The sequence below is a fragment of the Xiphophorus hellerii genome, chromosome 13 (genome assembly GCF_003331165.1).
Source record: "Xiphophorus hellerii strain 12219 chromosome 13, Xiphophorus_hellerii-4.1, whole genome shotgun sequence".
Lineage (NCBI taxonomy): Eukaryota > Metazoa > Chordata > Actinopteri > Cyprinodontiformes > Poeciliidae > Xiphophorus > Xiphophorus hellerii.
In genome coordinates this window covers 15,920,242-15,935,534 of record NC_045684.1, presented here as the reverse complement: position 1 = coordinate 15,935,534, position 15,293 = coordinate 15,920,242, and the positions used below count along the sequence as shown (strand labels likewise).

Sequence of the window (15,293 nt, the reverse complement as noted above, 5' to 3'; positions counted from 1 at the left end):
TGCATAGCTATGCAACTGTGATGGGAAAAACAAAAAATGTCTAGTTATCTGGAATATTGGAGCGCTTCTGGTTGAATCATTTTTGCATTACTACAAATACGCTGAAACTAAAGTAAGTTGCATTAGGCCTTGTTAGTTATTCGAACCTTGCAATGTTATGGTAGCTATACTGAAAATTTAAATACTTTTAGTAAACGCATTTTTTCACATTATAAAACTGCCATTGTTAACATAAATAGAAAAAGATCCATATTTTGTCAAGGATTTTAATCTTTTAAGTGCATTGAACACCCTCACGCCCGTCATCGCAGCGCAATGATTAACTTTAGGTTTTTGTTTACAGTCTCTTGTGAACAAGAGACTTGGAAACAAAAGTGTTTCCAAGTGTTTCAAAGGCTTGGAAACACACACACAAATATTTTTTTCCTCATTTTTTATTTAACTTTGCCCTCATAACACATACCACATATTCATAAAATCTCAAAAATAAATCAGACAGACAGACAGACAGACAGACAGACAGACAGACAGACAGACAGACAGACAGAGATAGATAGATAGATAGATAGATAGATAGATAGATAGATAGATAGATAGATAGATAGATAGATAGATAGAAATTGCCACTCACAATACGGCGGCACCGTTGCCGTACGATACATTCATGCTGTGTCCTTTCTCCTTCTCTATTGGTGGAAGAAGGAGGCGGAGGAGAAGAAAATTAAAATTCTCAATGGTGATTGGTGGCTTCACATGTGACTCGGTGTGCGTATTTAAGCCTCTGGCGCGAGGTCTTTTAGTTGAGGAAAACAAGAGTTGTAAAGAGGTTTGGTTGAGTTTGTGAAAGGTGAGTAGCGTTTACGTCTATTAATATTGGGCTGTTTGAAATATTTTTGTAATTAACACATTGACTAGAGATTGTGGTGTACGGGGGCTTATATTTAAGTCAAATTTGTTTATTATTAGACTTGCCTGGCGCTATCGTTAGCATAACGAGCATAAACCTTGAATTAGCTTGTTTTTAGCACGAGAAGACGTTGGTATCCTGCTGTTTTTGGCCGTCTAGTCAACTAAAATAGCATTCAACTTATAACTAGATGCCTAATTTGCTTTGGTTTTATCTTGTGCAGTAACTGTTTTAATTTGTGACCAACTTTACTTTTCAGATCTCCGGAAAGAAAATGAATTCCGTTGGAAACGTGAAGCAGCGGAGCTCCAATGAGAACATAAAGGTAATTCTAAAGTATTTCTTCTGGGGCTTTAAGCGTTTTTCTTTTTTTGGTGCTGCTTTGTTGATGAATTGTATACGGGACTGATCGGGCCAACTCTATTTCTAAACTCACCAGATGGTGGTTAATTAAAGCCAGGTCTATGTATTTAACATGTTAATTGTACAAGCCACCACCCCATTTTTGTTTTTGGTGAAAAATTGATCGAAGATTTTGAAACTTAAACTCTTAACTTTATCTCAAGTGGAATATAAACCCTGCATGTAGGTTTAAAAAGTGGCTACATTGCCTTAAAATAATGTGGATCCTATTTAGCATAGCTGAAAATGTAAGTTTATAAAAATATTTTCTTGTTCAGAGGTTCAAGAATTTGTAGCTGCTGTCTTTTCAACCAAACTCAACAATATTCTAATGGCATTTCAAGATGTCCTTCAATTTAAAAAAAATACTTAAAAGGGAAACTAAAATTTGAAATTGGTTTACTTGAGGAATGGCAGATTACATCATAACAGCTCTTCTCCCTGAAATTGATTGCATTACTCTGTTTGTTAGGCTCTCAAGTGGTTCAAATCTCTGAAAGATGACTTAATCAGCCTCAAAACAATGGTGCCTTTGAGGTCTAGCTAAACATTAACTGGGCCTTGTCTCCTGCTCCTTAATGAGCATTCAAGAGGAACTTTCCCATGACCGCAGTGACTTTGTGTTCTATCATTGAGCTTGTGGCATTTGTTGAAGGAGCTGTTGCTCTAATTTTAGTGACATTGTAACTAAAGTCAGATGATGCCAAGCTCAGAAAATCATAACTCTGAATAGTTTCCTGTCACGGTGTACTATTTGGGCAGTTTCTGACTTGTGCCACGTTCTGGTTTTCCCTGAAGTCTTCTGTTATCACAATGCCTTTCTTTTTGAAGCTCATGTTTAATATTCTGTCCAGGTATTATTATGTAGATTAAGTTGAATGCATTGTTTAAAATTTATTTCAAGATGGCTGCGGTCTTTTCAACCGCATTGTTTGAAATTGATTTCAAGATGCAATCTATGCATTAAACTGTATGCATGTTTGCACTCGTATACCATATAAGGAGTGTCCAATTCTATGCATTTAATCAAAGAATTGCTGTAAAGGCGAAAATGTCCTTTTCTGATCTCTGAAGGTATATTTGTCTTTCAGAGCTTCTCTGTACCATCTCAAAAGGTAGTTAGACAACAAAGGCAAAGTCTGCAGGTCCTCCAACATTCAGCAGTCAACACAAGTTTGAAATCGGCTCAGGTATGGTCTGCAATAATAGTCTTAATTGTATAGCTAAGGGTTCGTCCATTCCTAATCCCGATTTTTCTGTTTTAGACAGGGAAAGTTATTCCTAAGAGGAAACAGTGGATACTGGATCAGTCAAGAGGTTCGAAGAGGGTTAAAGTAGAAGTAAAAGCCACACAAACAGAAGAAGTTAACTGTGTACCAGATGGCCTGTCCAAAGAAGCATATGAACTTATGGTAAAAGGTAAATTTATGATCAGTTCTGTAACTGGTGAAATTCCCCCTCACCCTCTAGAAATGACATTTTTGTCTTGCACTTTTCTAGAAACTCCTCCTTCCTCTTACTGGAAAGAAGTAGCAGAAGAACGACGAAAGGCTTTGTACCGGGTCCTACAGGAGAATGAGAAGGTGAGTTAATCACTAGGGGTCAGATAATGTTTAGCTTTCTGAACGTTCCCACGCTCCAACTCCCTTGACCCTGGGAAGGAACCAGTCCAGACTGCAGTAAATGTATTCAATCATTAGTTGGCTTTTGTCTACTTCTCTGTTCAATCAGGCCTGTCAAAACTGTCTTTAGTGCTTTTAAGGTTCTTCAGTTTGGTAACCTTGTACTTTAAGCTCTGAACAACTAATTTCTCTTAAACCAGTTGCACAAAGACATTGAAGCCAGAGATGAGGAGATTAGCAAGCTCCAGTCTGAGAATGAAGAGCTGCAGGAGCTGGCACAACATGTGCAGTACATGGCTGACATGATTGAGGTTTGTACCCTTACACTTACTTGTTTCTCAGATTTTAACTCTGAATATCTACCAAACACCTGGCACGGATTTTCTTTGTCCTGTCTGCCTTTGTCTTAAAGCTCAACCTGATCGGAGATTGCAGTGAAGGCCATAATTAGGCCTTGACATATTATGTTTCTGAACTTGATGCTGCTTTTTATCCAAAAGTGCAGCAGTTTTAGCAGTGGCATACAGGTCTGTAACTGGAGCTAGTGAGCATGGAGAAATTATGGCACACTTAATCCAGTAGTTTAACTGGCTCCCTTGTGCACTGAGTTGAAGTGTTTTTCACAGGGTAAATAAAGTTCATTGTAAGGGCACGATCTCTCTTGGTACAAATTAACAACTTGTATAATGCATTTATAGAGACTGACTGGAAAGTGCCCAGAGAGCCTGGAAGAAATGAAGGACATAGCATTTGATGCAGAAGAAGCAGATCCAGCTGAGCAAGAGGAGGCAGACTACAGTGATGAAGAGACGTCAGATCATGACGAAGCAGGACCCTCAGGATTAAACTGACTTTAGAAAAACCTCCTTTTGAAGGAGATGTGCCTTTTTTCTTTTTTAATATGAGCCCTGTAGTTTAAAACTGAAACAAATGTTTTCCAGACTTGGTTTCAACCCTGTTGTTTTGCACGGTTTCGTATGTTAATAAATCTGGCCGTTGGCAGACCCTGGTCTAAGTTTAAAACGCAAGATCGCTTTTTAACTGATTCTGTACAATAAACTTTAAAGAAACTCTAAGTTCCTGTTGGCTATTCTTCACTTTACAGGTGTGTGACAGAACTGCTACATTTATCCTCAAGTAGCTCTTTTATTGCACTTTTCTTTGTACATATATTTTGGGATTGTGACAACTCTTAAAGTTCAGATTTTTTTTTTAAAGAAAGTGAGGGTAAAATTGTTTCTCATATTAAAAATAGGTCATGACCCATTTCTTGACACAAGAAAACCACTTTCTGCTATTAACTTACAGGGACATTTTATATGTGAATGCCTTTGCACCTTATTTATACAACCTCTTTGCACTTCAGTAAAAAAAACCATCTCTTTCCACATGCAAAGGCCTCCCTTTTTGTTTACGGTACAAAATGCATAGCTTGTTCTCATTTAGCTTGTAACACAAGCTAAATGTGTTTTACAAGCTAATACATTTAGCTTGTAACACAAACTAAAACAGCCAATACAGAATTAGAAAAGACTTTAAAAAATAACTCTGAGCTGATTTTTATTTTTGCATTAATTTAATATGCAGTTTAAATGGCGGCAGCATGCCATTTTAAGAGTACTTAAAAGGTCATTTTGCTGGATATGTGAGGGTACCTTGAGTGTTTGGGCCAAAAATTGCCAGGTAATGAAGTCTATAAATTTTTAGCATAGCTGAGCCTGCTTCATCCCATACAGATTGTTTCAAATTAGGGTGACAAAATGGCTGCACACAGCTTTTTTTTTTTTTTAGTTGGATTAAAATTTCCAGGTCCATTGTTTACAGAAAATACAGACTTGAGTAGAAATACAAAACAGCAATTTTAAATATGCAAAAATATACTTTATTGCAATATTGTAGCACAAGAAATACTGCTGACCACAACAGATGAGTAGTAGATGGATCAGTGCTGAAGCTATGGACCACAAATTAATTTCAATTTCAGCAAAGTGTTAAGACTGTAAATAACTCCACATGTGCACACTTTTGTCTGCATGTACTCAACAGTGCTTAGGATTCACATGGCCCACTAATTATAAACACTGGTCAACTGCAAGTTCATAAAAGGGAGAATGCTATATACAGAGTGGGTTAATTTAGATGCTAGGCTAAAAATACTGTACTGCTATATGCACATAATGAAATGAAAATTGCTTCAGATTTGGACCATACTTTGCTAAAATAAAAAAAAAAAGGTTGTATAGAAAAACAAATGACAATCTTTTAATAACTGTTCACACATTTACAGATAAGGGGAAAAAACAATGTATAAGAATATTTAATATGGCTTTGAACTGGATTCAGAAGTTGCATCTAAATGTTACAAGATCCATCTATTGTGGGTTTAATTCTTTAAGTTGTGCTTTTTCTTTTAGATCTGAGATCTGGCCTTAATGCAAATGTTTTACTGAAAATACATTCTCTTGAATTAGCTCTTTTTTTTTGCTAAAAAATGGTCAAAATTATAATTACATTTCCTTTGGTTACAGTAAATCTTCTAGTTGATAAAGTAACATTTATAAATATATAGAAGTCTCAAAATCTTTATGATACTTCAATGAAGAAAACATATCAAATCTCCTCCAAAAATTATAATCTAATATATTTCTATTAAAACAAACTCCAATTAAAATGAACCATCAGTTTACAAGATCATAATAAAACTATCAAGGTCAACAGTTCATGTTAGACCTGAAGATACAACATAAATATGAAAATTATTCACAGAACATGATTTTTCTGCACTACTGCAGTTTAACTCCAAAAGAATAGTAGAGTTACAAGGAGTAAACAATAAATAGGAAACGGGTTTTTATGTGAATGTTTGTCTTGGTGCGTTAGCACTTGACTCAGTAGTACAGGTAGCATGATACAAGCAGGCATTTCAAGTGCAGCTCAATAAATCAAAAATATAATTCAAAAGCTAATCTCAATTTAATTCAAAAAGTTACTTTGTGTCACTGATACCTAAAATATTTTGAAAATTATTGAGCACAGCTAAGGAGCTAAATTTTGTCAACTGGTGAACTTTCAAAATGAACCAAAATAAATAACTGAAATACCACTCACTAATAAATCTATGCACAATTTTTGCTTTGTGAACTCCATGACTTTATTTTAACCTTAAAGTATTCTCTAATTTATTGAGATGCACCTGTAGATCCTTACCTCCGGTCATTTTTTTCCACACAGCGTTTAGAGATGTGGAAAAACAAAGCCTTTCATTATGTAAATGTGCAGTTAGCCTAAAACAAGGCTACGATACCACTCAGATCCTATGCTCTTTTTTTTTTTCTTTTCTCAGATGCTGAAACGTGCATTCTCTAGAAATCCCGAGCCGGATTTAATACCCTGCAGCGGCTCCTGGCCCGGCAGGAAAAATACATTTACAAAAAGAGTTTCTGCGGAATCTGCCGCCTCGACCTCATCAAGGCTCAGGTGGTCGAAGCTGACATCATCCAGTGGGCTCCTCGTATCGGCGAGGTGCACGAAAACGAAAGAAAAAAAAAAAAAATCATATGTACAAAACAAAGATTGCACTTGTTAAACTGCAAGCGTGAGAAGGCTCAGACATAAAACTGCTGAGCGAGTGGAACAGTGAGCCCCTGCTTCATCTCATCACAAAGAAGGCTGTAAACTGCTTTCTGACTTCACTTACTACTAAAAAAAAAACATCTTCCACCAACATGTCTTTCAGCCTCTGCAAAATCCCTGAAAATCAAATGGAACGTACCAGAAAACACGAATCATATTACACTGTGAACACAACCAGGTGTATTTTCCAGCCGTGTAAAAGATGCTGCCTTTACAAGCTTACTAGTGCAGTCTTCTGGAAGCACCTAAAAGCAATGCAACTAAAACATGCTGCAATAGTTACTCATAAATCACAAAAAAATTAAGCGTCACGTCGGTCTGTATATATGACCAGATTCCTTTATAGTAAGTGATGTGGTTGTTGTGTGCTTGTTTCCAAGGAGGAGATGCTTTGCAGGAATATCCACGGTCCGTGCAGCAGCAGCAGCAGCTTTGGGTCCAGTCAAGTTCCAGCTTCGCTTCCAGTTCAGTCCGAGACTTGGCCTGCCTGGCTCAGAAAGTAAGTTAAGAAAGGAGGAGTGCGGGGGTTGTCTCATATTAAAGTAAAAAGAGTCCCGGTCTGGATCAAGGAGGGGTATAGGTTGTGTGTTACGACCGTCTGTTTGGTGTTAGTTCTTCTCAAGAGGCAGCTACGAACATAAATCATTTTCTTGCCATCAGATGAAGAAGCAGAGCAGCTCGGAGAGCTCGACGTCGTCCCTCCTCGGCGGCCGGATTTGTTAGGTTTTAAGCGGCTTGAAGATTCAGAAGGCGGTGGTGACGGTGTTTCCTCTCCGCGTGCCCAGACGGATCATATCCCCAACCACAGTGTCCAGCTGCTCGTACGCCAGCCGCCCCTCCTCGCCTGCAACGGCAACAAGGGCCATTTAGAAACACAGGAGTTTTTTATATAATGATCATTCTTGATAAACCAATTATCAAGGATCAAGCATCTTTTGTCAGTTTGCTTTTCTGTTTAAATATGAAGGTAACTTTTCCGACATGGTCAAAAGCAGTTTAATAGAAAGTTAAAATAGGTTGGATTTATTTTTTTTCATGTTTAAAATAATAAAGTCTAGCAAAGAAGAGAACCTAAAATTTGGCTCCAAACCTCATTTCATGCAAGCAAAGTATGCTTACCCCCGATCTGTGGCTGGTCATAAAATAAATACGTAAGTGATCGAGGTCAGGCTCACATGCAACAAGAATGGATTTTATTTGTATTCTTTTGTTGTTATTCATGAATATTTGTTCAAAAAAAGTGGGGGCACTCAGTTTTATTTTTGTTTTAAACACGGGACAAGAATAGAAAACAGAATATAAATGTCTATCATTACATTTTGATCACAAAACAAAAAAAGCAGACTACACTTTAACCTAACTAATAAAAAAGGAAAAATAATAAAACCAGATGTGTTTTTGCTTTTCTATCCTTATGAAAACAAGAAACTACTCATAAGAACTGAAATTATTTTTTATTCTGCATCTAACACATATACATTAGCTCTTAATATAAAAAAAATGAAAATAATACTGCATTTGGATTCATCTTAATATTATTTCCAAACTTTTTACCAGGTAAGGACAATTTTAAAATAATTATTTGTAGTGTGTTACAACATCCTGAGCAACAGCTTGATATACTCGCAAAATAAAATCCATCACTTATAACATCTAAGTAATATTAAGTTACACTGGTTGGCTAGTAGGAGGCATAGTATTGGTTGACATCAAATGCAGGTTTTTAAGCAAGTTCCCTAAAATAAGATTTTCAGTTAAAAAAAAAAAGAGAAAAAGGTTAAAGTAAAAATACAAGCCCCACTCATACAAGCTCTCATTTGAACATAATCATGCATCGATGGTACCGAGAAATTATTTGATTTCCAAGGATTCAAAACAGCACTCACCAAATGTGAGCAGCGTCTCTATGGCGACATGGCGCAGCTCCTCATCAGCTGAATCACACAGCGCTATGACTGCTTTCAGGCTCTCCACTGCCTTCAGACGCATAAAAACAGCTTTATGAATCCTATAAGCAAGTTCTATTCTTCTATCTTTAATAGAAGTGTGTAACTGCTTTCAGACAATAGTGGGATGTGACTCTGACCTGCAGACAGCTGAGAGCCGAGCAGGCCGCCCTCTGGCTCTGAACTCCAGCCTCTGACAGCGCCTGGGTGTAGTACTCTACAGCCTACAAAACACAAGACAACATTCAGATGCTGCTTCTGCTTAGACTCAACGCAGACCTCGGCTACGGTCGCCACTGCTCACCCTGGTCCTGAAGTGTCTGTCTGACGCTCCAGAGGAGAAGTAGTCGGCTGCTGCCTTGTTGACCTGGGGGTCTTCTGCTGTCAGCAGGGAGGCCAGGGCCCTCAGGGTGCCGTTTCGAGGCCAGAGAGTCGACAAAGGCACCTCCTCCAGTTGTGCCAGACACCGAGAGAAATCATCACTGCACAGGATCTCTGCGAAGCCCTCTGTGAACGAAAAAAGCAGAAAATGATCAAAATCTCTGCTTTCAATAACGAGCATCTGGATGCCTTTTGGACAAGCTTTGTTGCACTTTTAAGCCTTATAAAAACACAAACATTACTCTAAAAACAGAAAGAAAAGGATAATAACATTTCAATTTGTATTTTTTTTTCTAACAAGTGTGGCGTGCATTTGTATTCAACTCCCAGTATTCAATATACTGTAGGACCGTATTTTGCAACAATTAAATAAGATTTTATTTAGGGGTATGAGAGGAACAAAGGGGAATCTTTAGAAATGCATAGCAACCCCAGCAAACACACTGATGTTTGTAATTCCAATTAAAAAAACACATCTAAAAAAAATGAAAATATTTAAATTACTGGGTTTGAATAGTTTTGTACAGAATATATTAATGATTTGGGGTAACTTGGAAGATAAATGTATCATATGGACAGAAGAAGAAATTAACTTTTGTTGTACTCAAATCTTTACAAAGGCTTTTCATTTGCAAAGTGATCTGAAACATATGAACTTCAAATGATTTTCTCTTGCAACACAGCTAAAGATCTTTATATTTAGTTTTTAGGTTATACATTTAATTTTCATCAGTGTCAATTTACTGCAAAAAACTTAAGCAAAACCTCAGAAGCCTGAAAAGTCATCAAATTACATTTATTATTAACTGCAAAAAACCAAATGTTGTTTGGTTTACGTTAAATAGTTTAAGTTAAATAATTATTTGAGGAAAAAACATAAACTGATCTTTAAAAACATTGGCTTAGCTTGTTACTACTCGCCTTCTCTGGCCAGGTGCAACAGGTGAGTCTCCATGTCCTGAACGTCGTGCTGTAGGATGTAGTTGTGGAACTGAAACACAGTCAGGACGTCCCGGGAGAGCACGGCAGCAGGAGGGCCGAGCGCCGCAGCCAGGTCGCTCCTGTCCACCATCTCACCCACAACCATGCCAATCACTGAAGAAAAGGAAAAAATATATTGTTGATTGCAACAGTTTCAGTCTTAAATAAGTTTGCATATAAATTTGAGTAAATTTTAGTTGCCGTTAATAGCTGAGCATGATCCGAAAACAAGGCCTGAATTGGGTGCCAATTGAACTGCAGTTCAGTCTAAATCTGAACCGGAGCACAAACTAGTAAAATTTTAAGCTCTTTTATGAACATTTAAAGTAAATACAACTTCTCTAACTTCCTGTAGCAGATTGCTGTGCTGCAGTGCTAATGCTAGGATCGGCAAGTAACATTTTGGTTTTGTTACCTCAAATTCTATCCTTATTTTTCTACATTCTAAAAGGTTTTATATCGAATATTATATTTACTTTACTGTTCTCTTTTTTTCAAACAAAATGTAGTAAACTGAAATAACACACCCACTGACATACTGCGGGTTAGTCTAGCGACCTCAATATGGATCTTAAATCATTCCAATAAAGATATTCACTGCAAAAGTACAAAATCTTACCAAGTAATTAATTTTTTTGTCTAGCTTCGGGTCCAATTATTTTTATTAAATAGAAATAAGACAAAACTAACAAGTAACTTTTCAGCAAGATATAGGAGCTCATTTCACATCAATAACTCCTTAATATTGATTTTTTTTAAAGTATTAGTTCTACTGGCAGATTGTTTTTCCAATTATAAGTGGTCTTGTTTCCCATGTCATAAGTGAACAGTAGAGCTAGTGCTTTTTTAAAATCAGTATTAAGGAATGATGTTTTTAAGACAAGCTCCTATGTCTCGCTGAAAAGTTACTTGTAAGTTAGTTTTGTATTATTTCTAGTGTATTAAGATTTTTGCACAAGAATTTAGAGAAGATTTTGTATTTTTGCAGAGTTATTACTTAAAAAAGGAGCTCAGTTAAAATAACTAAATAAACATATCTTGTAAGTTAATCTAAATAAGAAAGGGCCTTTACACATTAATTCATTGAATGTGTAGACAAACATATTCATGTGTTTAGACAGCCTCTGAGAAGGAATTTAATTGTCTAATTTCTAGCGCAGTTACCACAAACTGTCTGCAGCCTTCCTAAACATGGTTCCTGTGTAACAGGCTCTACCTCAGGAACAAAATTAAAACTGTTGTTGGTTTACAGGTCAAGTGCCGACCTGTGTCAGCGCTGTGTGGGTGTCTCTCCTGCAGCACTGCTGAGTAGCTCTGGTTCATGTGTTTGAAAACCCGGTCCAGCGTAGTGTGGAAAAGCCCCGCAGAGCCGCTGCACTCTGACCACAGAGTCATCAGCTGCGGGCGCTCTGCAAGGCTCGGGAGAACTGGAAGGAGAAACATCGTACAACGGAAGATCAGGTATTTAGATTTTATTTTAAAAAAATCATCAAACTCTGGATTTTAAGTTGCCAGCTGGTACCGTCGGCAGCAGAGGTGACAGCTCCTAGCCTGTCAACGCTGATCTCTGCCAGCTCCTCCAGCAGCTGCGTCTGTCCCGACAGTTTGAGGAGAACACTGCGTCGCTGCCACACAGCCATCCCGCTGGTCAGCATCTACCAGAACATTTTGTGTTATGCTTCAATAAATACATCATACTCCAGTTTCTGATGGCAGAAGACTGAGGAAAACTACCTGGATGAGGTGAATGCAGTACTGAAGGTGGATGACGATGGCTACATCCAGGTTTTCATTTCCAGTGGTGAGCGGCATCGGACTTCCTGCCACGCTGTTTCCAACCCCGGTGTCCTCTGTCAGGGCTTCACTCAGGTGTCCTCTGGCCTCCGGATGCTGACTCCTGAGCAGCACACACCAACAGCGGCCACAAGGTGGCAGCATTTTAAAATGTCATACTTTTCCAAAGACACGTTCAAATTCAGGTTTTCTAACAATCTGAACATCAGAGTAGAAAATGTTGATTCAGTTGTGTTCAACTGTCTGTATGTTTCAATAACAAAAATCTCCTAAAGTTCTGCAGTATTTAAAGGAGTATTTTTACTGATTTGTTGTGATCTGGGCAAAATAATCTCTTTCCTTGCAAAAACAAAAAATTGCACCAAGTATTTTTGGTCTTAATAAGTGAAAGAAAGTTACACAAATTAAATTGAAGTGAAACATCAAATCTTCTAGTGCCTTGAAGAACTCACTCAATTCTTTCTGGGTCTGTATCTAAAGGTGGAGATTTCTGCGGGAGACTGCAGATGCCTATGTTGTCGTCTCCAGTGTCATCGTCATCAAAGTCAGACGTGTTGAGGAAGTCGAAGCTCTCCAGGGCGCTCTCCACCGTCAGGCTGAGGCTGGACGACCGGCTTCTGTGACCTGGCAGACGACACTGTGGAAAAACAGGAGCACCACATGGAAAAAAGGACATTAAACACTACAAAGGATGAGAAAAATAAAAAGGTTGGAGCCACAAACCTCACTATACTACTTTATTAAAATTTTTGATAAACCAAAACAAAATGTAGTGGGAATGTAAGGACTTTTCAACATATTTTACATGAAAAAAAATCTAAACTTTACAGAGCCTCCTTTAGGGAAATGTCTGACTCAGCTTCTCTGGAAAAAATAGTTCAAGCTCAGCCAGATTGAATGGAAAGCATCTGAAAACTTTGGTTTTCAAGTCTTGCCACAGATTATAATTTGGATTTAGGTCTGACTGGGCCATGTTAAGACATGTATAAAAGTTGATCTAAACCTTTCAACTGTAGTTCTGGTTGTATACTTAGTGCTGGTTTTCCTGCTGGAAGGCGAATCTAATGTCCATGCAGGGTTTGAATTAATTATAGAGGACTTATGCAAAATTCACATTTTACAAGTTTTTATACTTCCATTTGGGTTTCAACTTTTTATAAAAACAGCCCCCCCCCGCCCCCCCCCAAAAAGAAAAAAAAGAATATTTTTGGAAATAAGTTAATGTTTTTGGGTGTCTGGAAAGTGAGTCATTTCAAAAACCTACTGATTGATAAGTCACAATGGACAAGACTGTGTCGTTACCTAGCAACCCTGAGCCCTCACCTAGCAACCCAAGCTGAAATCCAGCTGAAAAAGACCAGAGTTTTGTTAACATTAACCTGTTCAAGGAAGCACAGTAGGTTACCTTTAACAAGTCACATCAATCGCATTTTATAAGTTATTTGTAAAACAAATGTAAAAACATGCATCATTCCTGCCATTTAACAATTTTGTACTATTTTGTATTGTTCACTTGCAGAAAAACAAAAGAAAAATTAAAGTTTATGTTTTTAATGTTAAGGAAGTGTTAAACACTGGGGCAGTAATAATACTTTTAAGCTAACAGTAAGTGCGAAGGGCATTTACTGCCTCTCTCAGATCCTTATCATCATAGATAGCAGTCCTTGATGTGATTATCACCTTGAGTAGGTCCTCCAGGCGCATCACTTCCTGCTCCAGGTCTTGCAGCTCCCTGCAGCGATGGGTCAGCGACTCCAGCTTGGTCAGCAGGCTGTGGATGGCTTCCTCCAGGCTGCTCTCCAGGAAAGCCCTGCTCCCCTCCCCCGCCCAGCCCAGGCTCCCCCCGCCTTCAGCCGAGCTTTCGGCAGGTGAGACAATTTCTGAAGACGTCAACCTCTTCACGAGCTGCCTGGTCAGGTTGCCCGGCTCCTCCGTGTCCAGCTCCACCGGCTTTAGTTCGTCTGTGTGGTCCAGGAAGACGTCCTCAGGTGCCACGGTGGACAGGTGTCCATCAGAGCACAGCGACGGAGCGGCCGAGCCGCAGATGGAGATGGAGTTGCGCTGGGACTCGGTGCGCTCCCACTCCGAGTCAGCAACATCGGCTTCATCGCTGGCAAGGCTGGCACTGTTCCTGCTCCCTCTGCTTCCCGTTTCCCCGTCCTCCTCATACACTTCCTCCTCGTCCTCCTCTTCCTCCTCTAAATGCTCCTCTGCAATGGAGTCCTCCCTGGTCTGCAGGATGGGGGTGGGTAATGAATCTGTGTCTGGAGGAGTGACTGTGATCTCAGGGTTGGACTGGCTCTGGGAGAAGGAGCTCTGGGCGGGGCTGGGCGAAGACCCCGACGTGTCAGAGAAGGTGAAGGACAGACGTTTGCACTCGGCCACACCGCAGCCGCCATTCTCAAAGACGTCGTCCGGTAAAGTGGACTGGCAAGGCAAAGAAAGGAGTCAGACTTTAAAACATCGAAGACAGCGAGACGATTTCAAATGTGAGCATCTAGACAGGAATGATCAGAAACGACAAATGATAAAATGATTTAGCTCAAAGGAGAGTAAAAAAGTGAAGTAAATCATAGAAAATCAAGTGTTGGTGAGTCATTTACTTACTTCCTTGTTTCTTTGTATATTATATTGATTTTCAGATTTTAATGATGAATTTAACGCCTCGTTTTTCTGAGGTGGAAGGAATTATACAACAAACAAAATCTATTACTTTTAAGAAGAATGGATTTTCTTTAATCCACACAAGAAGATATTTTTCCATACAGACAATAATATGAACTTACTAATATTTGGATAAATGTTCATAAGGTAAAATCAATGTAGAGAATTAATTTTGTAGCCACCAAGCTTTTTCCATAATCTCTGCTGGAAGTTTAGTTTCTTTTTTCCATGATATTTTACATAATATAGCTTTCATAACTACCTCAGTACAAGGCCCACATTATTCAATTTAATTCAATTCCAAAGCAATTTATTAATCCTAAAGAAAGTATATTCACTCCAGAACCAGTTTTGATGTGCTAAAATCTCAACCAAAGAAAAATGGATGTAGTACAGCTTATAATTTAATCCATCCAATCAGTGGATGGCACTAAAATGACTGATGGTAAAACAGCCCCTCAACATGATGCTGCCATTACCGTGCCTGATGGTTGATAGCTTAATTAGTCATTGTGAACAAACTTCTTAATCTTTATTTCACCTAACAATGAAACTTTTCTTTAGAAAGTATTTGGCTTGTCCACATTGCAGGATGTGAATTCCTGTAGAGCCTGAACTTCTCAGTCTAAATGTTAATATAAAACTCTCTTTATCAGAGGCACTGATGTTACACCTTCTTTCAAATTGTAGTAGCTTTATGTCTTGGTTGGTCCTGGATTGTTTTATGATCATTTTTATAATCTCATTTCATTTGTAGCTGATCTTTTGGCTGGAGAATACACAGCTAAACTCTCCAACTAAACAATGATCCCAGATTAAAACGACCCCAAATACACACAACATTAATGCCTTCATCAAGTGTATGTAAATTTATCACCAGCACTGCATAGCATGAAGAAGCAAGTCATGCACATCCACAAGCAAACTACCACACATGCAATTCTGCAGGTTTTAGAGGGAAGC

General features: G+C 38.4%; 2 protein-coding genes across 8 annotated transcripts in view; one reads left to right on the top strand and one right to left on the bottom strand.

Moving 5' to 3' along the window:
- The first annotated feature begins 723 nt into the window (after positions 1-723).
- gmnn (geminin DNA replication inhibitor) lies at positions 724-4,007 on the top strand. Its single transcript, XM_032580855.1, has 7 exons — positions 724-847; positions 1,167-1,232; positions 2,401-2,499; positions 2,575-2,728; positions 2,810-2,892; positions 3,132-3,242; positions 3,630-4,007. Exons 2-7 carry the CDS (start codon positions 1,182-1,184, stop codon positions 3,780-3,782), a joined length of 651 nt encoding a protein of 216 aa, XP_032436746.1. The 5' UTR covers positions 724-847; positions 1,167-1,181; the 3' UTR covers positions 3,783-4,007.
- A 783-nt stretch (positions 4,008-4,790) lies between these two features.
- ripor2 (RHO family interacting cell polarization regulator 2) overlaps positions 4,791-15,293 on the bottom strand; it is a 72,390-nt gene continuing 61,887 nt past the window's right edge. For all 7 annotated transcript variants that reach the window (XM_032580849.1, XM_032580851.1, XM_032580848.1 and 4 more), the window contains 10 exons: positions 13,347-14,093; positions 12,119-12,303; positions 11,607-11,769; positions 11,395-11,527; positions 11,138-11,299; positions 9,813-9,986; positions 8,815-9,017; positions 8,651-8,734; positions 8,451-8,541; positions 4,791-7,408 (listed from right to left, as the gene is read on the bottom strand). In XM_032580849.1, the coding sequence (XP_032436740.1) occupies positions 7,308-7,408; positions 8,451-8,541; positions 8,651-8,734; positions 8,815-9,017; positions 9,813-9,986; positions 11,138-11,299; positions 11,395-11,527; positions 11,607-11,769; positions 12,119-12,303; positions 13,347-14,093 (2,043 nt within the window). In that variant the 3' untranslated portion in view covers positions 4,791-7,307. The remainder of the gene's footprint in view (positions 7,409-8,450; positions 8,542-8,650; positions 8,735-8,814; positions 9,018-9,812; positions 9,987-11,137; positions 11,300-11,394; positions 11,528-11,606; positions 11,770-12,118; positions 12,304-13,346; positions 14,094-15,293) is intronic.